The 592-nt window shown below is 39.9% G+C and overlaps 1 protein-coding gene across 1 annotated transcript in view; it reads right to left on the bottom strand.

The window, feature by feature from the left end:
- Window positions 1-369: 369 nt before the first annotated feature.
- Window positions 370-592, bottom strand: part of LOC119582066 (serine/threonine-protein kinase Tao-like) — a gene marked incomplete at its 3' end in the record, with an annotated part of 16,180 nt that continues 15,957 nt past the window's right edge. Inside the window, 1 exon segment of the mRNA XM_037930306.1 lies at window positions 370-585. Within this exon segment, the coding sequence (XP_037786234.1) occupies window positions 370-585 (216 nt within the window).

Consider the following 592-nt stretch of genomic DNA (forward strand, 5'->3'; position numbering starts at 1 on the left):
GGCAAGATGCACATGAAAAAGGAAGGAAATTTTAAAAATTGCCCCCATACCCATTTGTGTAGGGGTTTAAAAGTGAAAAAAAAACAGTTTTTCATGGTACCTCTTGCATAGTGAGAACGAAGTGGTAAAGTAGCAATATAAAAAAACATTCCCCAACAATCATTACTATTTTAAAAAGGGGAGCCTGAGTCACTGGGAACTTTTTACTACTGTGCTTTTTGGAAACTTTTTTTAGTCACTGCTTTATTGTTATGTCTTTGTGCATTTAAAATTCCTGGTGTCTGTAACACTGGCCCCTAATTCTCCCTGAAATCTGAATCAAAAAATAGCAATCACACATCCATAACTAAATTACAACTTTGTACATACCGACAAAAGCCTAGCAGAGGTAGGGCGATCAGGTGGGTTCTTCTGCAGACATGACTCAACAAAATGCTGGAATTCCTTTGACCATTCTGGGGAGGACATTTTGGGGGCAACATTTTGGGCGATGTGGTACAAGGCACTCATGGCATTCATGTTGAAATAGGGCGGTTTGCGCTCAGCTAGTTCTATGCATGTGATGCCTAAGGACCACACATCTACCTATTGT

The sequence above is a fragment of the Penaeus monodon genome, chromosome 15, assembly GCF_015228065.2.
Source record: "Penaeus monodon isolate SGIC_2016 chromosome 15, NSTDA_Pmon_1, whole genome shotgun sequence".
In the NCBI taxonomy this organism is placed as follows: Eukaryota; Metazoa; Arthropoda; class Malacostraca; order Decapoda; family Penaeidae; genus Penaeus; species Penaeus monodon.